The 19,965-nt window shown below is 50.9% G+C and overlaps 1 protein-coding gene and 2 long non-coding RNA genes across 3 annotated transcripts in view; 1 reads left to right on the forward strand and 2 right to left on the reverse strand.

Moving 5' to 3' along the window:
• ASTN2 (astrotactin 2) overlaps positions 1 to 16,214 on the reverse strand; it is a 1,029,079-nt gene extending 1,012,865 nt beyond the window's left edge. Inside the window, exon 1 of the mRNA XM_055579471.1 lies at positions 15,738 to 16,214. Coding sequence (XP_055435446.1) covers positions 15,738 to 16,134 — 397 coding nt within the window. The 5' untranslated portion in view covers positions 16,135 to 16,214. The remainder of the gene's footprint in view (positions 1 to 15,737) is intronic.
• On the reverse strand, positions 1,610 to 11,390 carry LOC129650709 (uncharacterized). The gene is made up of 3 exons (XR_008713957.1): positions 11,253 to 11,390; positions 6,376 to 6,503; positions 1,610 to 2,648 (listed from the first exon to the last, which is right to left on the reverse strand). It is a non-coding gene; the product is annotated as an uncharacterized LOC129650709 (long non-coding RNA).
• Positions 9,722 to 13,895, forward strand: LOC129650707 (uncharacterized). Its single transcript, XR_008713955.1, has 4 exons — positions 9,722 to 9,957; positions 10,047 to 10,234; positions 11,291 to 13,263; positions 13,366 to 13,895. It is a non-coding gene; the product is annotated as an uncharacterized LOC129650707 (long non-coding RNA).
• Positions 16,215 to 19,965: the final 3,751 nt, after the last annotated feature.

Consider the following 19,965-nt stretch of genomic DNA (forward strand, 5'->3'; position numbering starts at 1 on the left):
TATTCTTGCCTGGAGAATCCCAAGGACAGAGGAGACTAGCGGGCTACAGTCCATGGAATTGCAGAGTCGGACACAACTGAGCACGCATGCACTCTGCTAAGTCGCTCCAGTCATGTCCGACTCTGTGCAACCCCATAGATGGCAGCCCACCAGGCTCCCCCGTCCCTGGGATTCTCCAGGCAAGAACACTGGAGTGGGTTGCCATTTCCTTCTCCAGTGCATGAAAGTGAAAAGTGAAAGTGAAGTCGCTCAGTCATGTCCGACTTTGTGTGACCCCATAGATGGCAGCCCACCAGGCTCCCCCATCCCTGGGATTCTCCAGGCAAGAACACTGGAGTGGGTTGCCATTTCCTTCTCCAATGCATGAAAGTGAAAAGTGAAAGTGAAGATGCTCAGTTGTGTCCGACTCTTAGCGACCCCATGGGCCACAGCCCACCAGTCTTCTCCATCCATGGGATCCTCCAGGCAAGAGTACTGGAGTGGGGTGCCATGGCCTTCTCCGGCACGCACTCTAAATGTATACACATATGTGTGTATATATAATACATATATTTGTATATATACATATATAAACACACGCTGTATATATTCAAGTACATATATTCACATTATATATATTCACCATATATATTCAGTGTGTGTGTATATATATATTCACACTATGTATGTATATATATTCAAGTAGGGTCAGTTAAGAGAACCGTCTGACTGTGGCCTGGAAGAAATCTGCAAGTAGATTCTGAGACCTAAACATGCCTGGAACTTGCTCAATATTGGAGTCTCTCTTTAGGTGAAGTCTACAACAACTCATACTCCCCAGATCTTTCACGGAAACGAAAAGTGTCCTAACAAAGAGATGGTTTCAATAATATCCCAGAGCTGCTTGCAAGAAACTTGCCAGATGACCTTGGACAAGTTGCTTCCTCTCTGCGAGATCACCACAAGTAGCTGTGCAGGTGCAGAATTAGTGCTCATTTCACTAGGACCCCAGCAACCCCTTCATCATGATCACTTCTGGGGAATGAGATCCAATAGAGGAGAGACTTTCACTTTTTTCTCCATGTAATATTCCCGGATTGTTTGAATTTGTTATAACAAGCTTGTATTCCTTGCGTTGAAATCTAAAATTAAGGTTAAAAATTTAATAAGTATGCATGCACTCGTTGCTGGAGTTACAGATATTAAAGAGAGATGATGTCTAACTCGGGAAGTTTACAAGACTAGCAAGAGAGACAGACAATTAAACAATCACAATATTTCATGAAAACATGGACCGCAATGAAAATACAAAGTGCTCGGGAGAGAACTGTTCTTAAGGGAGCCAGCAAAGTCATCTTGGAAGCAGCAAAGTTGCATTCAGGCTGGATCTTAAAATAGGGGTAGGGCTTCCCTGGTGGCTCAGATGGTAAAGAATCTGCCTGCAATGCAGGAGACCCAGGTTCGATCCCGGGGTCAGGAAGATCCCTTGAAGAAGGACATGGCAACCTCCAGTATTCTTGCCCGGAGAATTCTGTGGACAGAGGAGTCTGGCAGGCTACAGTCCATAGCGTCGCAGAGAGTCAGACACGACTGAATGACTAACACTTTCAGGAGTTATGAGGCAAAAAAGATATTTTTTATTGTATACATTAAAGCAAATCTTACAATTAAGTGGGCAAAATTTACATTTTAAACCAATATTTTTGCTTCAGTGGTTGGGTCAAATCAGTGTTTCCCAAAGTATGGTTTGAGATGAATTTGGAAGGGACATGAACACTAAACTTGCTTTTACAGGCTGTCTTCCATTCATAGCAAGTTATTCTGGGGCTCCATTCGTGAGAGTGACACAAAGCTTCCCTTTAAAAATAAATACAGCTAATCCCATTTACTACGTGACCTTGTGCAATTGACTTGATCTCTTTGAATGGCCATATCTTCATCGGTAATCTGTAGATACTAAAAATACCCATGAAAGGGAATTTTTTTTTTTTTAATCAAAAAGTACAAGTGTTATTATCCCAATAGACTGTGAACTCCCTGCCTTTCTGTGCCCCCAAGGGACTTCACACAAGGTCTGGAGAATGACTGAATAATGACTGAAGGGCCCTCGCTCCAAACAAGGGGAACTTAACGTGAACCACAGGTTCAGGTGAGCCGGTTGAGTCTAAGGAACGTGAACAGAGTTCATCATCCATGCAAACCCCAGTAGATCCCAGTGATGGATGGGGGCTTTGCATTCAGAAGGCATCTAAAGCTGTGATTTAGTTGATTAGCAATGTCTGATCACACACATTTTCCATTTATTCATTCAACAAATATTTACTGAGTGCCTACTATGTGACAGGCACAGCTCTAGACACCTGGGATTCCAGTAGTAGACAGGGCTAGAAGGTTCTTCCTCTTTCATGAGGTATCTTGTGCAGCCCAATATTCCCCAGCTTACTGAAGGAGACATGACTCTGACAATACTCAATGCTATATGAGTCCCCAAAAGCAACTGTCATTTATATGAGACCTTAGGACTTCCCTGATGGTGCAGTGGAGAGGAATCCGCCTGTTAATGCAGAGGACATGGGTTCAATCCCTGGTCCAGGACGATTCCACAGGCTGGGGAGCAACTAAGCCCATGCGCCACAACTACTGAAGACTACGTGCCTAGAGCCCACGCTCTGCAACGAGATAAAGTGAAGTCGCTCAGTCATGTCCAACTCTTTGCAACCCCATGGACTGTAGCCTACCAGGCTCCTCCATCCATGGGATTTTCCAGGCAAGAGTACTGGAGTGGGTTGCCATTGCCTTCTCCAGAGGATCTTCCCAACCCAGGGATCAAACCTGGGTCCCCCGCATTGTAGGCAGACGCTTTACCATCTGAGCCACCAGGAAGCAACAAGAGAAGCCACTGCAAGGAGAAGCCGGCACACCTCAACGAAGCCACTCATCTCAATGAGACCATGCGCAGCAATGAAGACCCGGCACAGCCAAAAATAAATAAGTGAACATACAAGGCCACAGCCAGTGAATGGCAGAAACAGGACTAGAACCCAAGGCATGGGCCTCCCAATAGCACAGTTTGGAATTTAGCAGGCTTACCACACCTGCTTGGCTCTCCAAGGTCTGCAGCTGCCCTTTCTCAGCCACCAGCCTTGCCACCTGGGGTCTCTCTTGGGGAAGGGGTGGTCTTCTCCGCCCCAGCCAGGAACAGGTGAACTGGCCCATTCTCCAAAGGGTTCTGCAGTTTGGAGAGACGCTTCAGATGCCAGGAGAATAAAGTGGAGAAACGAAGGGAGGGAGGAAGGGATGGTAGGCATCCGGCTATCGGCAGAGTGGTAATTGGTTACTTGGGGTCGTCAGCTTCTCCAGTCTCCCTCCCTGGGGGAGGCTAGAGAGAAAGTAACTGAAGAAGGTTCCCTAACAAATTAGTGTGAGACTGGACTGGAAATCTGAGTTGCACCTGGGTTCAGATTGGAGGGTTTGATCTTCAGACGCCCCAGAAAGGACACAGAGATGGAGGAAGAAAGGGAGGGAGGGAGTCAGCTTTATCCTGCTGCAGCAGCTTCCAGCCTCAGAAGCTCCTAAATGGAACCCTTCTCTTCCTCCTGGGCCCCTGCTAAGCAGAGGGGGCTGAGAAGACTCTCACATACCATGGGCTTTAATCTCATCACATGAGAAAGGACGGAAGTCCAGAAACTGAAAGGGACTTGACCACTGACACCCAGCGGAACTGGGACCAAACCCCAGGATTCCTGGCTCCTAGGCCTGACCACTGGATGGCCCAGCCCCTGGCTCCATGAGGTCTTTACTCACAGGATGTCCTGGGGATTGCCCTAAACACACTCCAGCTGCAAATAAAGCGGGGAGAGGATGTGTGCTAGGGATTAAGGTACAAGTCTGTTTATTTCTGTTTGTGTAACAGACATCTAGGTAGCATTTGCTGATCTATATGCTCTACAGACTGTAGCTCTTGGAATCCTGATAGCAATCTCCTAATAAGCAACCCAGTGAAGTGGGTCCCTGCAGGGTGGTACAGAATATCACCCGTCTCCCTCCCCATGTGCCGTTCATTTGGTCAGGAAACATCTACTCAACTATGCTTTCTATAGTTGAGAAAACCAAAAAGATGAACAAGACACATTCCTTACCATCAAGGAGCTGTCAGGTAAAGGTGTTTTATTTATTTTCTTTAAATAAATGGGACTAAGCTATGAGGGGATAGTGTACCAGGGAAGACTTCTTGGGGGAGGTGATATTTGAGTTTTATGAGCAGGGAAGAAAATGAAATATGAACTCAGAGAACAGGCAATTTAAAACAAAACAAAACAATTTAGATTGTGAAAAAAAAGCAGGATTGTCTCTTAAGAGCAATGAGAAACCAAGGCTTTCAACAGGACAGTGACAAGATCTAATTTGTTTTTTGGAAAAGATCACTGTTTACTGTACAGAACAGGGTTGGCAAACTCTTTCTGTAAAGGAACAATTAGGAAATATTTTAAGTTTTGCGGCCCAGATACTCATTGTTGCTGCTACTCAACTCTGCTTTGGCAAAATGAAAGTAACCAGACAATACATACCTGAGGGTATGAGTGTGACCGTGTTTCAATAAATCTTTATGGACACGACATTTGATATTCATATAATTGTTACATATCATGAAATAGTCTTCTTCTTTTGATTTTTTTTCCAATGATTTAAACAAGTAAATGGGTTTGCAGACCATACAAAAAACAGGCAGAAGCTAGACTTGGCCCATGAGCTATATATCAAACAGTATAAAGAAAAGATAATGAGAAGAGGTATGAAAAGCAGTTAGGAGACGGATGTAACAGCTCAAGGGACCTTGGACAGAGGTGAGGCAGTAGGGCATTATGAGAGGTGAAGACGTTTGAGTCATTTTAGAAGTGAAACCAACAAGGTTGGCTGACTGAGAGAATGAGAGGCAAGGGAAGGGAAATACGGAAGATGATTTCATCGCTTGAATAAATGGGTGAATGATACTCTGGTTTTCTGAGATGGAGGAGATAGGGGTTCAGGGAACAAAGTGTTCACTGGTAGTATACTCCCTCACAGCAGAGAGAAACACAGGGTCCCTGTAGGTTGCCAGATAAAATACTGGCTGTCCAGTTAAATTTGAATTTCTGATCACTGGAGAGTCATTTTTAGCATAACTACATCCCAAATATTGCATGGGACATATGGGAGGTAGTTATACTAGGCAAGTATTCATTGTCTGAAATTCAAGTTTAACTGGGCATTCTGCTTTTTATTTTTTGCACTTATTTTTGTGCACAAAATATGCCAACCCTACCAGGGGGGTATGAGCATTTGGTAGGGGGAGGGGTAAGGAGAAAGAAGAAAGAAAAAAGAAACCTCTACCTAAGCCTTGAAGGAAAAGAGAAGGCTCCTCAGAAGAGGTCATGGCTGAGCGAAGGCTAGGAGATGTCAGGGAGCAGGAAAGCATGCTCAGCAGAAGGAACATTTCCTTTCTGGAGTCAGTTAGGGGGGATACGCCTGGTCCCCCCCCGAAATCTGCCAGTCCCCAGTGAGGCAAGAGCCCCAGATGCCACCAGGAATGTCAGGACGTGAGCCTGCAGAGGTTCCCAGGGGCTACTGCACCCAAGCTATCCAGGCACATAGCAAGAATTTGGTACATCTGTTAAAGTACAGATTCCCAGGCCCCTCCTGAGTGCCTCCGTAGGTCTGGAAGGGAAAACCTGGCTTCTAAGGTGATTCTGATTTAATGGGCTTCCCTCGTAGCTCAGTCGGTAAAGAATCTGCTTGAAATTCAGGAGACCCAAGTTTGATTCCTGGGTGGGGAAGATCCCCTGGATAGGAAAAAGTGAACTAAGAAATATGGGACCTTTACCACCGACAACCCCTGGAAGACTACACAGTCGCTGCTGGCTCTGAAGACTTGAAAAGAGTAAACCAGGTAATCAGAGCAGAGGCAACAGAGAACAAGCCTACAGCCTCCCTGGGGCCTCCTGAGGAAGGGGACTTGGTTCACTGGAAGGCAGCATGGTGTCCAGCCTGCTTGTCCAATGCCCCTTGGGGCTCCCCAACAGTCCCTGGGCATCTGGCACCTGGTTCTCGGGGGTGATATCTTTCAGTTCCTGCAAGGAGACCAGCTGACTCCATGCCTCTCTGGGCCACCCTGCCCCCTTCCCCCCTCCTCCGCCCACAGCCACCACTGAAATGATTCCCCCAAATGCAGCTATTACTGTGACTGGAAATCTCTTTACTGCTGATTCTGCTAATGGAAATGTTCCTTCCTTTTTCGGCTGCTTGCAAAGCCACTCGTGACTTCCCCCCCGGGTGCCTGAGAGCAGGGCTTTGTCAGCCAGCTGCCACCAGAAGGGAGAGGGCTCTGCCCGACTCCCCGCCTCCCTCCCCAGCACCCACCTGCCTCAGGCTCAGCCTCCCAGCTTCTCTGGCCAAACTGTCCTCACACAACCCCGGAGTCCCCCGTTCCCGGGGTTCCCGGAGAGGGAGCAGAGATCAATGGTCAATTTCATCCTTTTTCCGCCTTGCTGCAGGAGTGGAAAGAGGGGGAAGGGAAAAGGGAATTTGCATTCATTATTTATTCATACCTCCACCTCCTTCCATAAAAAGGATTCCAGGTGGCTAAGAGGCACGGAGCACAAACTGTGCCAGACGCCGAGCTGGGTGCTCTGCGCGCACCGTCTCCGTAAGGATCTTATGGCTTTCGTGTAAGTAAAACTGAGCATGGAGCCGGGCCTGGACTACAATTTCAGTGATGGGGGCGGGGGAACACTCCAAAAATAATGATCGAGCCACTCAGAGAACTGACTGCCATGCTACTTTCACGTTTTCATGGGCAGAGACTCAGAGATGTGGCATACTGAGTCTACAGTCGAAACGTACTGCCGCCAGGGTTTGACCCCAGCGCTTTGGGTCTTCGAGCTGGCATACCCCGTCAGAGGAGCTGGCCTAGAGGAGGCTGGATTTTGCTGGGACTTAGCTGTGCTGCATGTGTGCTAAGTCACTTCAGCCGCGTCCGACTCTGCAATCCTATGGACTATAACCTACCAGGCTCCTCTGTCCATGGGATTGTCCAGGCAAGAATACTGGAGTGGGTTGCCACTGCCTTCTCCCCAGGACACAGTAAGTGTTCAATAAATGGTCAGTCTTTTCACAGTCTACCTCATGCCAGAATGGTAAAGTCTGGAATACCAGCTCCCCCTACCCCAGTGGCCTAAGGTGGGAGGAAGACACATCAGACTTGGAGTCAGGAGACTGGACTTTCCCTGAGAACAGTCAGGGGCTCTCTGCTTGGCATAATGCAAAGTGCTCATTCATTACCTGGCTTCCGTGATTCTCAAGGAAAGGTCTTCCCTAAACCCAACTCTCTCTTCTAATCAAGTGGTCTCCTTACTCACCCTACAGACACTACTCAGAATGATAAGGAGGCAGGAGAAGGTAGAGGCAGTAGCTGCAAGAACTCAGAAGAGAGAAGGTTTCACGGAAGAGGTGGCATTTCAGCTCAGCCTGAATGGAGAAGTGGAGTTTCAACACCCCTCCAGTTCTGCACAGTGTGGATTCTGTGATGAGACTTGGCAACCCCAAGTTTCTAGTCATCTAAGATCCTTGAACACCTAGGATGTGCCAAGCACAGGGTGAGTCATTGCAGCCCCCGAGATGAAGGAAGGATGTTCCCTGCCTATGGAGATCCCAAACGAGCAGCACAAGACAGACAAATCCGTGAGCTCAGCTCTCCTTCTGCCCTAAGCCACCATCGATGCTCACCTGAACAGTCTCCTAGAGATCTTCCTCTCCCATCACTGCCCTCTGGACAGCAGCCTGAGCCATTCCTTTAAGATAGAAGTCAGATGGGGATACCTTCTGGCTTAAAGTCCTGCCTGGCTCTCCATGGGACTCACAACAAATGCCCAAATGCAATTTCCTCTCCTGTCCTTCCTGCCCACTCCCACTCACTTCACTCTGGCCATGCGGGCCTCCGTGCCAGCCCTTGAACACTCCGGGCGTGCTCTGGAGTCAGGTTTATGCTGGAGCCATTCTCTACCTGCGATACTCTTCCACATATGTGCTTGGAGACACTTTTGTGGCCCTCAAGTCCTAGTTCAATCCTAGTTCTCAATAAGCAATCTTTTGACTCTATAAGCCATCTTTTGATTCTATGTAATATTAAAACCAATTTCATCTCCAAAATGTCCATTTTCTTTTTTCCGTAGAGTCTATCACTTCTCACATACTACATAATTTTCTTATGTATTATGTTTATTTTTATCATCTTCTCCCCAATAGACACACACCTAGACACACGCACACGCACACACATGTACTTGTGGATACGAGCTCTCTCAACACAGGGATCTAGGTCTCCTGTTCTCCCATACATCTTAAGTACCTGGAGCAGTTCCTGGCAAGCTCCAGGTAGTTCTAAGGCACCAGCCACTGTCACACCCAGTCTTTATATCACTAGTGGGCACCAAGGCCCAGAGTGTCCAACTTCAGTGCCAAGAGGTCAGGAAAGGCTTCAGAGGTAAGTTGATATTTGAATTCAGCCTTGAAAGGTAAGAAAGAATTTTCCCAGGGCCTTTGGGTCAGAGTTATAGAACAACGAGGAAGCGATCTTATCACAGGATAGTCTAAGCAGAGTCTGATCATGAACCTTGTAGCTTAATCAGAAGCTTGAAATTCATACTAAGAATAATGGGGAAGCAGCAAATTAGGAGACGACAGCCATGATCAGGTTTGGGCTTTGAATGAAATCCCTGTCTCCAAGTACAGAGGATGGATTAGGGAGGATAAGACCAGAGGAAGAGAGACCAGGGAGTTGACAGCTGAAATTGTAGTCAGAAGTGTTGAGATCTGAGGCTGCCAGCGGCCTGACAGCAAGGATTGAGCAAGGGTGCCTTCTCAGGTGAAAACCCTAATGGTTTGTAACATACAACATCCTCGTCAATGTTTGACTCACAGAGGGGCTGCCTGCATGTTCTAGTATGCCAGTAAGGAAGCTTTCAATCCCGAATCTTACTTTGGGTAGTCACCACCCCCTTCCCAATCCGAAGAGAAGTCTTCATGGGGTGGGGGGTGGGGGCGGTGCTATTGTCCTAAAAAAAACCAAACAAACTGTAGACATCAGCGAGGAGCCAGGGAGAGGAGAGCAGAGCACAAGCAATGGGGAATAGAGCCAGTCCTGCCAAGCACCGCTGCCTGCCTCCTCCTGGGGCAGCGATGCTGCAACCTCTGCTGGGAGGAAAGACAAGCCAGCTCTCTCTCTCACGATAGTTAATCTTCTGTTGCCACTAGCTGGTCAGTATGAGAACTTGGGAAAGTATCAGTTTTGCAAAGGAAGCGTCTCTATAATGCTGCTCCACTTCAAGGTTAAACCTGGCTTTCTTTTCCTGGTAAACAGTAGGCTTCTGCTTACCCTCACCGGTAGCTAGACTGAAGAGCCATGAGGCTTCCTCCTTCCCCCAGCACAAAACCCACCGGCTCAGACTCTCAGGAGAGACTAGAGCCAACCAACTGGACACCTGGGCAGGAGAACAAATTCGACTTCCCTAGAAGGAGCTCTTCCTCCTTAGATATTTTAGTTTTGGTTTGTTTTACAGGAAGAGGAGGAGAGTCTTGGGGCACCTTATGATCGTCAGCCAAGTTGCACACCTGAGATGGATCCAGCCCAGACCCACGTGTCAATGGTTAGTGTGATGAAGGAAACGGGGTGGGATTCAAGACCACTGGGTTTAAGTTTGAACAGCTGGCCCTTAGGTAGGCTTCTTCCCCTGTCTGGGCTCCAGTGTTACCATATAACATGGAGGGGGTGGGTTCAGTGCCCTCTGAGAGTCTGTGATGCTGTGAGCTTAAAACTGACGGTCATGGGACCAGTCTTCACGGCTGCACTCAAAGAAGCCACCGCTGTTCTCCATCATTCTCTCTCCCCAGCACATTCACACCAGCCCACGGCAGCCAACGTCTAGTCTACAGCCAGGCAAGGAGGTGAGAAGCAGGAGGCTTTGCCTGCCAGAGGCCTAGTCAAAACTACCACTGGACTTGCTGTAAATTAAAATTATCGAATGATCTTGCAGCCTGAAGGCCCCATTCAGGAAAATGATGGAGCTCTGGATCACAAAAGCTTGCAGAGCTGTGCTGTCAAGCTGGCTGGGCCTCCTGACCCCCAAAACAGCAAATCTGGATGGTCTTGACTCAACCTGGGCCTCTGAGAGCTAAAATGGATCCTCCTCTCACCCTGCCCCAGCACACCCTCCATAACAAGGTATAATGGTCCCTTGCTATCGACGGAGAATTGATTCCAGGACCCAACCTGCTTCCAGAAATCTAGGGATGTGGCGGTCCTATATATAAAATGGTGTAGTGCAGTCAGGTGGTTGAATCTTGAATGTAAAATCTATGGCCAGAGAGAGCAGATTGTCCTTTTTGAGGGCAGATAATACACCTGTCTCTGCCCTAATTATTAAATAGATGTCATCAGATTTGAGCTGGCAAAGGAATGGAGACAGAAAGAGGGAAGAAAGCAGAAAGTGGAGGGGAAAAAACTCAGATCAGAGGCCACTGAACCAGCCCCCTTATTAACAATGTCCCAGAAACCTGGACCATCACAGCCAGATGGGACCTTGAAGTCTGAGTGCTACTGAAATATTTTAGTGATAAGGGGCCTGGAGGTTAAATAATATTTTTTAAACATAACTTTGTTTAAAGACATCAAATTCACCCTCTGATCCACCCCACCTCTCATCTCTCCCTTTTACCCATACGGGGGGGGAGGGGGGGGGCCACTGGAATTGATTTTAATGAATATTCTGTGGTCAGAAATCCATACAGAAAGCCCAGCTTATTCTATTTGGTTTTTCTTCCTACTTAATGACTGGCATCAACCTTCAGGATCAAACCTGAAACCAGAAAGGGCAGATAGCCTCAATGCCTCTGGTCCCTTCCCCCAAATGCCTGCCAAATAGTTGTGTGGTGCCTTGCTTGAAGGCTTCCTCCCATGAGAAGCCTGTCATCACTAAAGGTCAATGCTTGGTTGTCCAACACACCCTCCTGTCGTGTTGCCCTCCACACCCTTGGTATTTGCACCTTTAGGACATTGCTTAGAACCAGACAGGGAAAAAAAAAAAAAAAAAGCCCTCCTTAGGCTAGTGGCCTGTCCTCGGGCTAACCTCCTGTTGCTAGCAACCCTTTTATCTTAGTGCCCCGTCCCTCGGTCCTGGAGGTTTTTCTCTTTTTCTGTGTCCATTTTTGTCTGTATTTTAAGGAATCTTTGCAGAACTGACCAAGCTGGCATTTCAGAGCTTCTTCGTCTTCCCCTCAGGCCAATCAGCTTCCTGCAAGGAGCATCCTTTCGGGACAGTGCTTCAGGACACTGCCGGATCTACTTACGCAGATCCTTTTAAAGACACATTGCTGGATGGTTTTCCTTCTCGAGACACCCTCCCCCAAAGACAGAGCAATATTCCTCACCTGTGTGATTTATAACACAAGCAAATTAGTAACAGATGCTGGCAGTGAGCGGCTTACTCCGTTTTATCTCTTTTCCCCCTTTCACTGAATCAAGGCTGGTGGTAAACAGGCCAGCCCGGCCGCTATCAAGCACAGGAAGAAGGATGCCATTTCCCTGCCGGGGGGCATGAAAGCTAAATCCACAGGCGCGCTCTGGGGCTGCCTGGGGGCCAAGGAGAACTGCGTGATGCGCCTGTTCGCCTCAGAAGCCCCGCACTGACAGCTGTCCCTGTTCGAATTCTTTCTTTCCATGGGTCCTTCCTGACACCCCCATGCTCCCAGCAAAGGAAAGGAGAGAGTGAGAAGCAAGAGGCGTCAAGTCAGGCTCAGAGCAGATCAGGGCACTTCAAGTTCATAGAATCTTTACACCAAAGGATTATTTTAGGGCTCATCTACCCACTCATATTACAGCATGAAAGAACTGAAGATCTGGGGATAAGTGACTTGTTCAAGGTCACAGTGGGCCACAGCTGAGAGTTCCAGGTCCTAACAGGCATCAAGTCCCCAAGCTGTACTGCACCATTCAACGTCTCCCCCAGCCCATCCTCCATGGCTCATCCTGTTTTTTCCTGTCCAGGAAGTGTCCCCAGCTTTCTCTGAGTCTCAAGAGATACCTTCCCTCCTTGATGTTACAGAAAGTGTCCTCTCGATCATTCCCTGGCACCACTGCATAGGATGCCCTCTGACATCCCATGAGTCATGAAACTTTGAGTTGGCAGGGTCATTGGAGGTCATTTAACTCATGCCTGATTCTCACACTCTCATACTTCAGCACACTAATGAAGCTAAGTTCCCTTAGGAAAGGTTCTTGTGTTGATCGTTGCGTTTCTCTTCAAGGCTCTGCTCTTTGCCCTACATAAGTGCAACCAGCCCCTCGATGCATATTTGGCTCAAGATGGCTTGAGTTTAGCAATTACCAAGAATGTAGGTGTCTGGTGGACTGAGACTCCAGTCGCAGGTCTGCATTTACTCACACTGAGACCTTGGACTAGGCATCTGACCTCTCTAAAGAATGTTGCCTAATCTATAAAATGGGAATCAATTACAGCTGTGCCCCCTCCCCTATATTCCATGTGAGTAAATAATAAAAGGCAAGAGTAAAGCTCTTTGCACCACATTAAGGAGCAACAACTATCTGCTATTCCTTGATCAAGTTTAAGGAAATTCACTCTATCCGTGCCACCAACTCAGACTCTAAAGAAGAGGCCCAGACGCAGAAACCTGGGGGAGGGGTGGTATTTCACCTCTGAGAGAACTTCCACCTACATAAAGCAGGCTGGAACATGAAGGGAAGATTAGAAACACGGGGAAGAATAGACCTGGAGAAAAGTCTTTTATGTCTGGGCACTCCCAATAATAGAGCCAATAGCTCAAACAAGAGAGGCAGAATGGAGGGAGGGCGGGCCAGGGATGCCACTGACTTTGATGAGTAGGGATAGTAGAAACGGTGTGCAGATGAACTTGAAGGTCCCCCAACTGGACTGGGAGTAAAGTGGGAACTCGACCTTTCACCTTGTTCACCCCCGCCTCCCCTTCAGGCCAGGGACAATTTACCACCACCAGCTCTGGGTCCACAACCCTAAGCGTGGCCCAAAGGCTTTGGCAGACACTATCACCCCCTAGTGGCGGCTCCACACACCCCACTGTCGGCCAGATTCAGCATTTACCGACTTTGCATGCACATCTGTGGCACACACCATCTCCAAATCGCTGGAACTGGCAACCTAAGAGTGAAAGACACATTCAACTCGCCGGAGACAAACACGAGACAACACTGTTTAGAAGGTCTGAGGACAGGAATGGTGGGATGGGGCTGCCTGGGGACCCTGGGGGAGATATGGCCATAAATGACTCATAGTACCTCCTCCTTTCACCCCTCATTTTCAGCCAGCCTGGCCCTCCCAGAGCTCACTGTGCGCTCTGTGTTTACACGCAAACAGTGGAAGACCAACACAAACAAAAAGCCCACGTCTCCCTACACAGCTCCTGCTATACTTGGCCATCTGGCGACTACCTCGCTAGCCAAATCCCTGGCAGGAGTGCCTTGAGCTGCCAGTCCAGGGCGCTGGGGGAGGAAGAGGAGGAGGAGGGGGCCCTGAACCCCCAAAGGACTCCGAGCCACCAAGGAGGACGGCGCCCCGGCACTCCACAGCAGGCAGTCTCCGCCGGGCTCAGCCGCCTGCGTCAGAGAAGGCAGAAGGCTCCAAGTGGAGGGTACCAGGAGTCTCTCGGGCTGAAGCGTGGGTCCTGGGGGATTTGAGTCTTTCAGTTCCTCACTCAGCCTGCCCCAGTCTCCCTGGCATTCATTCCCTCTTGAAAGCCGAAGTTTGAAAAGGCAGGGGCTGCCAGCTCCAGGAATTCTGGGATGACTCCTGTACCTGGGTGGACCCGGTCCTCACATCCAAGGGGAGCCGGAATGCTCTGGGTTCTTACCTCCAAGTCATGCCATACGCAATGTTCCCCATTTCCCCCTCACTTGAACAGCTTTTTAGGGGGATTCTCACTCCCAACCTCTCTGGACAACCCAGAGTAGAGAGATCAGGAGGCTGGAGGGAGAAGGTTGGGACTGGAAGTGTAGAAGGCACACCTTCCATTTCTCTGGAAGGGTCCTTTCCTGCCTGGGGTCATAGGAGCTGGGCAGGAGCCCAAGATTAGCTCTTCAGCGTAAGGAACGCCAGCCCCATCGCCTTATTGGAAACAGGCATCCCACAAGTGCACGTGGGAAGGGTCACTGGGGTGTGCAAGCGTGTGTGTGAATGTGTATGTGTCCACGCAGGCGTGTGTATGCTTGAATTTGTGTGTGTGTCGAACGCAAGACATGCCGCCGCGGGAAGTCCCCCTGGGAACCTGCAAGGCGGTCTCCCGCCTAGCATCCCAGAAAGCATGGCAGGCTCAGGTTACAGCCAGCCTGGGAAAGGCACAAACTCAGACCACGAGAGGGCCTGGCACTCGCTCAGATCTCCAAAAGGCAAGCAGTAAAGGCATGGGGGGGTGGGGGTGCGGGGGGCGGTCTCTGGACAGAGGAGTCCGGTCCATTGATTACTCTTTGGGGGTTTTGGGGCGAGCAAAGAGTTAACCTCAGAGGTTCAAGCCCGGATCCTGTAGCCATGTGACCTCGAAGGCCCATCCCGAGGTGCCTGAGCCGAGCCGGACCCCGGTGAGGCCAAGGACCCGGGGACTGGGTATCTGGAGTCTGCGGCGAACCCCAGCGCCTTCCCGGAGCTGGCTTTGGCCAGACTCCGACAACCAATCGCACCCCGCGCCCCCAAGAGGGGAGGGGAGAGAGAGCGATGAGCGAGCGCGGGAGAGCGAAGGGGGAACAACATTTTTGTAAACGCTCTCCGAGATAATTAAGCTATCAATTACCCGGGTGGGAATCAGCTGTGCTTCCCGCAGCTCCACGGAAGGGCCGACTCCTCCGGGATTCGCGCCGGGAACCAGCAGGCAGCAAGCTGCTGGCGAACTTTCTGATTAACTTTTCCGTTTGAGCCCCCACCCCCACCCCTTGCCGCTCTCCTCCCCAGGTCACACCTTTAAGTTATTATTATTAGCGCAGTGAGTGAGCTGCGAGGACTAACCTGCTCTCCATTGGGAGGGGTTAGGAAGGCGAATGCGACAAGGCGATGGAGGGAGAATCAGAAAGTAGAGACCTTGGGTTCTGAACCCCAGGGCTCAGACACCGCTCAATCCTCCCCGGCCCCATTTCACAGATGGCTAAAACTGAGGCCCAGAGGAAAGGAAGCGACTTGGCCAAGGTCAGCCAACCCACAGGGAAACCGAGTGTATGCGGACTGAGGGATTCTACATGGAGCTACTGCGCTCCGATTGTCTAGAAAACCTATCCCGAGGAGCAGAGCCAAGAACTCCTAGGCGAGAGCGAGGGGGCGGTAACCGCTGGCGGCCCACGGCCGTGCCCGGAGAAGCAGTGGGCGGGTGGACCCAGACCTGGCTTGCGAGCGGGATTCACCGCGGCCCCTAGCGCGAGTACTCGCATCAGCTGGGGTCTCGGCGTCCGGGATGGACCGCGGCAAAGCTCAACGTCGGCACTGAGAGACGGACCCCACTGCGAGAGGGCTGGCACGCCCCCCGGCTCCCGCCACGCGCTCATCCCAACCACCTGTACGCCCTCCGGGCCCCTCAGCTGCCCTCACTCGACCCCGAGAGGGGCAGCCCGGGGCGGGAATCCCCAGGGCGCCCCCACCCGTCCGGCTTCACTTAGGGGCTCCCGGGACCCCGCGAGTCCCGGCGCCAAGCCTTACCCAGGGTGAAGAAGGGCAGCTCCGTGTTGTCCAGGTCGTCCTGCACCGCGACGCGCCCCGGCAGCTCGTTACGCACAAAGAGCAGCAGGCGCGACTCGGCGGCGGTGCCCGCGGAGCCGGCGGAGCCCGGGGACGCGGCGGCAGCGGCGGCGGCCCCGGTCCCGGCCCCGGCGCGGGTGCCGCTCCAGCCGATGTCGCTCTCCCGCAGGGCAGGCAGCGTGGACACCGTGACGGTCTTGAGCCGGCAGGGGCTGTCGGGCTCCCGCGAGGCGGCGGCGGTGGCGCCGGCCAACAGGAGCAGGAGCAACAGCAGCGGCGGCGGGTGGAAGCCGAGCCTCAACCGCCCCCGGAGCCCCGAGCTGGGGCCGGGGCTGCGCCGGGCGCCGGCGGCGGCCATGGCGGGAGAGGCTGCGGGGCTGCGGGCGGCGGCGGTGGCGAAGGAGGAAGAAGAAGCGGCGGCGGCGGACGCCGAAGCGAACCGGGGCGCCGGAGCTAAGGAGCCGTGGGAGCCGCTCTCCAGCAGCCCCCAGCTCCGGGCTCCGCCTTCCGACCGGCCCTGGCCCGCCCCGCCGCACCGCCTCCCCGGGCCCCTCCGCCCGCCCCTTTCTCTGGCTCTCCCCCCGGCTCAGACCCGGAGCGTTTCGGAGGCTCCGCCCGGCCTCGTGCAAATCCCAGTCGCCCCCCCCCCCCCGCCCCTCGCCTTTCCCAGGATCCCCCGATCCGCCCCGCACTATATTCTTGAGCCGCAGCACCCCTCTCCAGATTCCTAAAATTCGGGGACCCTGGGCGCTCCCCTAAGTCCACCTAATAACCCAGCTCTCCCAGCTTCACCCCAGCCCTCGCTCAACCCGGAGGCTGCACCTGGGGGTGCGCCGTAGCCCAGCCTTGCTCCAGGCCCCGCCTTCTGAGAGGTAGGGGGACGCCTCTGGATGGCCAGGACTGAACTTTGTCTCCCCTTGAAGCCCAATAACAAGTCCTGTACCCTTTCTCGAGTCCCGGAAATAATTCCTTGTGGTCTCAGAGGCCCCCTCCCCACCCGCTTGCCCACCACTCTGGTATTCATTCTCCCACCACTAGGACCCCACCTCTCGCATCTACCCAGGTCTCGGAGGGGGCACCGACAGCTGATGAACTCCCCCTCTAGCCCCCCGCCCCGTCCCCAACACGGACCCGGGCAGGATGTTCTGGCCCTCAGCCTGCGCCCGGCGAGCCAGCGCTTCTATTCTGGATGCCTGCTCCTAGCGTGGAGCTGCTCTACTTGGCTGCTCTGTGTGCGAAATTCCTGAAAAGGATGCGAGGTAGGGACCTACTACTCCCTCGGCTCCGGGCTCCCAAGGGCTCCTATACCTACTGCCTGAGCCCCAGAGGAGGGGTCTGTTCACCCACTCTTCACGCCCGCACCCGTCTTTTTTCTCCCAGATTCTAGTTGAACTGTAAACCGAGGTCCTCAGACACAGGGCAACCTTTTGGCCCCGGGTAGGTTCTCTCTGACCCACATACCTCGGATCCCCCAGGGAGTCATCCCGTCTATAGGGATGCTCCCCCCACGCCTCCACTCCCCCCCTTTTCTTCATCTTTTCTCTCTCTGTTCTTTCTTTCATCTCTCCAAATACACATTTCATTCTTACTTGTCTTGACTTTAATCTTATAAATGCTCCTTACCTATTATTTGTGAGCCATTTCCCATCTCCTGGGTTTTTTCTTTTTTTGCCTGTCTGTGCTTTTGGTGTGGTCTCCTCGCTTAGTCACTTCTCTCATCTTAGCTCTCCCCTCTTCTGCCTCTTTTCTCCTTCCTGTCTTTAACCCTTCATAGGAATGGCCTTTCTCCCTCTCCCATCGCATTTTATTCACTTTTTCATGACTTTGAATAAAGGGAGAGGACTGAAAAGAAGGAAAAAATAAAAACCTGTGCTGTGACCTTGGACTTAATTATACTGTTTAGTAAGCATTCTCCAAGTGCTGGACCTGTACCTATGTAAACTTTTATACATAAACATGCTCTAGTGAGATGGGTATCATGATTCCCATTTTCCAGATGAGGAAACTGAGATCAGGAGGTCAGGGAGGTAAAGGGATGCCCCAAGGTTATACAGTGAATGAGCACAAGAGCTGAGATCTGAACTCCAAGCTCCAAAGCTTTGGCTGTTTCAACTGAATCACACTGTCCTCAGTGACCTTGGGAAAGCCCACCCATCAAAGATATTGTGAAAGGCATGTCTGCGTGAGCACATTTGGGCCTTTTTCAGCTCAGAGGCTTGTAAGGTATGCTTCTCCTGTCTCAGTTTACTAATCTGTGAACCTGGCGTGGGGGTGGGGTTAGAAATCTGGCCTTTCAAGTCCTCAGATCCTAAATGGTCTCCTGCCGCCCTGGTGCCTGCTCCAGTTCATTTACTCCTCCAAAATATGTCGCCCTGGCTCCCTCAGTCTCTCCTTTGTACCCTTACAATCCGCCACTATCCTCTGCAATGGGGCTTTCTGATTTTCTATGCCCCTTTCTTCAAATATGCTGACATAGTCCATTTATAGAAGTGCACACCAGGAAAAAAGGGCTCCCTTATGTAAGGCAGAGTCTGTGCAAGTCCTTCATGGACCTCTGGTACAAAGGCCTGTCGAATGAGACCAACACTTTCATTCATTCATTCACCACTGAATATCTAGGGCTCCTACCAGGCACTATAAGGAGATCCAGAGATGGATAAACACAACTCCTGCCCTTGGAGAGCTTATAATGTTGGGGAGGGAGGTGTGGGGATGAGAGAGCACAGGAATATCTCAGACACCAGGCAGGCAGGCAGACGTGTGTTTCTTTTATCAGGTGCTCTGAAACATGTGCTTGGAGAAATCAAAGCTTCCCAGAGGAGGTGGCAATGAAATTGAGCCATGTAGGTCTAGCGGCATGGGAGTGGACATTCCAGGTTAAAGCTGGCATTTGGCATTCCTGGCAGCTGCTCAGTGTTTGAGTGAGTCCCTTTCCTAGTTTAGAGGTTGCTTTACTCTGAACCAGAGTCCACTTCCCATGAAGAGGCTACAATTTCCAGCTACTTTCAGCTTCCACTGCAACTAGGGTTGAGCACGTGACTCAGAATTCACCAATCAGATTCACCCATGCCAGATGCTGGGAAAGAAGCTAGAATTAGGCAGAATCCAGTTGGGGACCAAGGTGGTAACAGGTGGGGCAGTTACATCCAGATTTCAACACTAGTGGAAATGGTTCTAACACTGCTGCTTAGAGCACACTGTCATTTGGTGTCAAAAGTGTGAATTACCCTGTGGTACCCAGTGGTACCTGGCTCCATCAGCCATTTCTGTGATGTGACTTGGAGCGGTGCTGTTGACTTCACGGACTTCAGCCCGGATCCCGTGCCCTCCTGGAGATTCTGAGTAATATCATTACCGAATTCTGTTACTGCTTAAATGATCAGAAGTGATATCTGTTGCTTGCACCTAACACCCCTGACTGAGAAGAGAAAGTGCCAACCAGTGGAAGGCACCAAGGGCAAAGCTCACAGAGGGAAATAGAGGAAGTTCTTTAGAGATGGAAGTAGAGACAAAAAAGGCAGGCAAGGGATTTTCTGTTCATGTTGAGGAGAACCAGCTTTATCAAGTAGGCAGTATTGAATGGGAACAGCTAGGAGAAGGCACTGGCAACCCACTCCAATACTCTTGCCTGGAACCTCCCATGGACGGAGGAGCCTGGTAGGCTGCAGTCCATGGGGTTGCTAAGAGTCAGACACGACTGAGTGACTTCACTTTTACTTTTCACTTTCATGCATTGGAGAAGGAAATGGCAACCCACTCCAGTATTTTTGCCTGGAGAATCCCAGGGACAGAGGAGCCTGATGGGCTGCCGTCTATGGGGTCACACAGAGTCGGACACGACTGAAGCGACTTAGCAGCAGCAGCAACAGGAAAATAATTCATACTTCAGAGCACATAGTCTGTAGCTTCAAAACTTTATGCCGAACATCAATGAATGATGAAAACAATTCCTGCCTTCTGGTGGTAGTGAGACTTCAGCAACTATTATGCAAAGTGCTTAACATAGTAGGTGCTCAATAAATTATAACTGCTGTTTTGATGTCTAATCTCAGCAACATCTGGAGGGAGGCGTGTTATCCCCACTTGATGGAGTCAGAGTTTGAGGCTCAGGGAAGCTAAGGAACTTGACTCTGATCACGCAGTTACCAAGTGTTGGAACTCACATCTGCGTGACTCCTAAGTCCTCGCT

This window comes from Bubalus kerabau, chromosome 4 (assembly GCF_029407905.1).
Source record: "Bubalus kerabau isolate K-KA32 ecotype Philippines breed swamp buffalo chromosome 4, PCC_UOA_SB_1v2, whole genome shotgun sequence".
Classification (NCBI taxonomy): Eukaryota; Metazoa; Chordata; class Mammalia; order Artiodactyla; family Bovidae; genus Bubalus; species Bubalus kerabau.